This window comes from Babylonia areolata, chromosome 22 (assembly GCF_041734735.1).
Source record: "Babylonia areolata isolate BAREFJ2019XMU chromosome 22, ASM4173473v1, whole genome shotgun sequence".
NCBI lineage: Eukaryota > Metazoa > Mollusca > Gastropoda > Neogastropoda > Buccinidae > Babylonia > Babylonia areolata.
Genome location: NC_134897.1, coordinates 14,387,033 through 14,390,032, shown reverse-complemented (window position 1 = coordinate 14,390,032; position 3,000 = coordinate 14,387,033). Strand labels below are relative to the sequence as shown.

The 3,000-nt window shown below is 38.3% G+C and overlaps 1 protein-coding gene across 1 annotated transcript in view; it reads left to right on the top strand.

Moving 5' to 3' along the window:
- Window positions 1-1,857: 1,857 nt before the first annotated feature.
- The window catches only part of LOC143297337 (uncharacterized), a 92,499-nt gene continuing 91,356 nt past the window's right edge, over window positions 1,858-3,000 (top strand). The window contains exon 1 of the mRNA XM_076609630.1: window positions 1,858-2,054. Within this exon, the coding sequence (XP_076465745.1) occupies window positions 1,928-2,054 (127 nt within the window). The 5' untranslated portion in view covers window positions 1,858-1,927. The remainder of the gene's footprint in view (window positions 2,055-3,000) is intronic.

The window sequence follows — 3,000 nt, the reverse complement described above, 5'->3', positions numbered from 1 at the left end:
ATGAATATATTTATCATGCACATATACACACAACAATCTTTAACACAGACACACACACACATCACCCCATCTTCTGACATCAGGCTAATAAACAAACCATACATGCTCATGGATCCAATCTGGACATTACCCTATCGAGAAAAAAACAACAAACAAAAAATGAAGCAAACCATCAAAATATAGGCACACAGATACTATCAATCCATACTCTCATATGATACATCCTGCACCCATTTGTGGGGCAAGGAGGATATTAACTAACTAAATAAATAATCATATACAAATTAAAACTAAAAGAATAATCAAAGCCACTGGTGATAAAAACAGATAAATAAACAATCATATCACCTTTTTACGTTTCACACTTTGATAAATTTCATAACTTTCACACTCCTCACACTGCTTTAAAAAAAATGTGAAAGTTAAAAACTGATTTAATTTGTATAAAAATATTTCTTGAAAGAACTGATTTTAAAGATCAGCAAATTTGGGTCATTCCATAAGAAAATGGAACCTGTCTCCAGTCACACCCATATCACACTTATAAATGACAAATACTCAATTCACATGGAACACTATATGTCATCAACTGGTCTCAACAGGTTATTTGTGACAACTTCACATAAATTTTAGATTTATGATGAGATGTAACATATAAGAAAGATTAGAAATATACTTTCCTCTTCAAAAATGAATATAAAATAGACATTTATTACTACATTCTACAGAGTTCACACCTACATAAAACTGTTTTGTAATTTCTGTCTGAAATTTTGACATAAAATAATTTTGTTTGAAACCACTGTGAAAAACATTCTGGGTGATGATGAAAGCAGATAAAGAGGGAGAAATCATCAGGAAATTAAATAACAAACTGCTGTGTTTTACATCAGTCTCCTTTAATGGTGAAAAATACAATTTGATGGGGACAAAGAAATATCACCATTAACTAAAAGTGTACAGTGTACACTAATCAAGCTTACATGTTTTAATAACCCAGTTAAAGTGCATGCACACACACACACACACATTTTCAAGGGTGTGAGGGAGCCAGCAGGGGGAGGAGGACAAAGGATTTGGGGGTAACTGGGATCATACAAGCCTGATTTATTATCAGTGCAAGTCTAAAACTATAGAACTGTTTCAAGTCATAAGACATAATTCACAGTATACAAGCTGAAAATAACTATCTTCAGGCTTAAACCACACATCAGATTTCTAATGAATATATTGGATTTTTTTTTTTCATTCTTTATTTATTTATTTATTTTTTACTTCTTACGCTGATGGAGGATTAAGATTACCGTATGTGGCTCTCTTATCTTACTTTGATGTTTATGTTTTCTTTTCTTTTTTTTGCTGAACACTCATCTTGAATGGGTGCAAATACTTAAACAAAAGAACGATCAGGTTCTTCTAATCAGACTTAGCGAGTAGGAGGGAGTGATCAGGCAAATTTTACACAACTGTTCCAATTTCTGTGCTATGTCTTCTGTGTTTGATTTATGCAGAAAACGAAATCGAAAATAAGCCGACACTGCGAAAAGCGTCGCTGTTTCGTATGACACAGCATTTCAGTGGCTTTCGCTGATCTTCGTGCAAGCATAAAGTTTCAGATAGTACTTCCAGGTTGAATCGTTGAACTAGTACTGTGAGTCTGCGAGTAAGCTCAGGAAATATTTGTAGTACTGACTATTTCACCGGTCGACTTCTCTCCCTCTCCCGCACTCGCCCTCTCCGCAATGCTGCTGCAGGAAGTAAATCAGTATTTAAACAAACTGGTGATTGGCTGTCTCGTGGCAGAGAGGACCAATGAAATGGCGCGTTAAGAACAGCACCTCTGCGGGGAGATTCAGGGGCCGGAGCAGACGAGAGGAGCATCGGTCTCAGAAGCAGACGATCGAGCGAAGCTTCTTTCACATTGAGCATGGCGACACAGGGTGCCGACGGTATGGCTGGCGATAGCGGTCAAGCCCGAGCCGCCCTCTTACTGATTGTGGGGGAACCCTTTTCTGACAGCGCCAAGCAGCAAATCGTTGATGAAATTGTAAAAGGTTTGTGCACTTCTTTCCTTTCCATTTGTTACCGATTTAAATTTTGAGGCGAGTTTCTAAAGAATGTTAGCATGAGTTTGGTTTTCAACCGGCATTTTCAAGATACACATGCGACACAGTGCGACTTTGTCTTTTCGGCCAGAAAAAAATGAAACGAAACATATCTTTAGAATTTGTTTTTCTGTAGCTTGTTGATAAATATGAGATTCATATGTGTTTCAGTTATAAAAAGTAATTAATCGGAGGCTTATGTGTAACCAGTCATATTATTGATTGTGATGTCATGATCCAAGGAAGCAGACGACTTTCACTTTGCGTTCCAGACGAGCAGCTGTGACGACGGAATAAAAAAAGAAGAAGAAAAAAAGTTTTTAAGATGAGATCTTGTCTGAACGACAAAATTAATCACATGCACGGATCAGGTAGTGTAGATAGAGTTAGAACCGATTTTTTATTTATGATCATCGTATCTGCTTGTTTAGTTTTTGTCTCGTGCAACCAGACTGGGCCATTTGCATAATTTATCCATGTCGCATGAAATGATTAAAGGCTCTTTTGTTGCACCTGCCGCTCAATCTCTTTTCCTTTGGTCTTTTTTTTTTTTCTATCTTCTTGTTTGCCTGTCTGTTTTTCTCAGTGTGTCAGCCTTTCTGTTTGACTGTCTCTCTGTCTTCCTCCGAGTCATCACCCTCCCTCTTCAATTCTACGCCCCCACCCCACCCCCGGGCCTCCGCTGACTTTCTCATTGCCTGTCTGTCTAGACTGTCTTCAAGTTCTCAGTCTTTTTTTGTCTGTCTAGCAGTCCGACTGTCTGTGTCCCAGAACCATCTCTCTCCCCGTCCGGCCTGTTTCCCTAGCCCCCCAAGCCCCCCATCTGTCCCATCCGCCCTCTCACTCAGTCTCTCTGTTTTATTCATGTCTCATATTGTGATTTTTCTAAATGTGA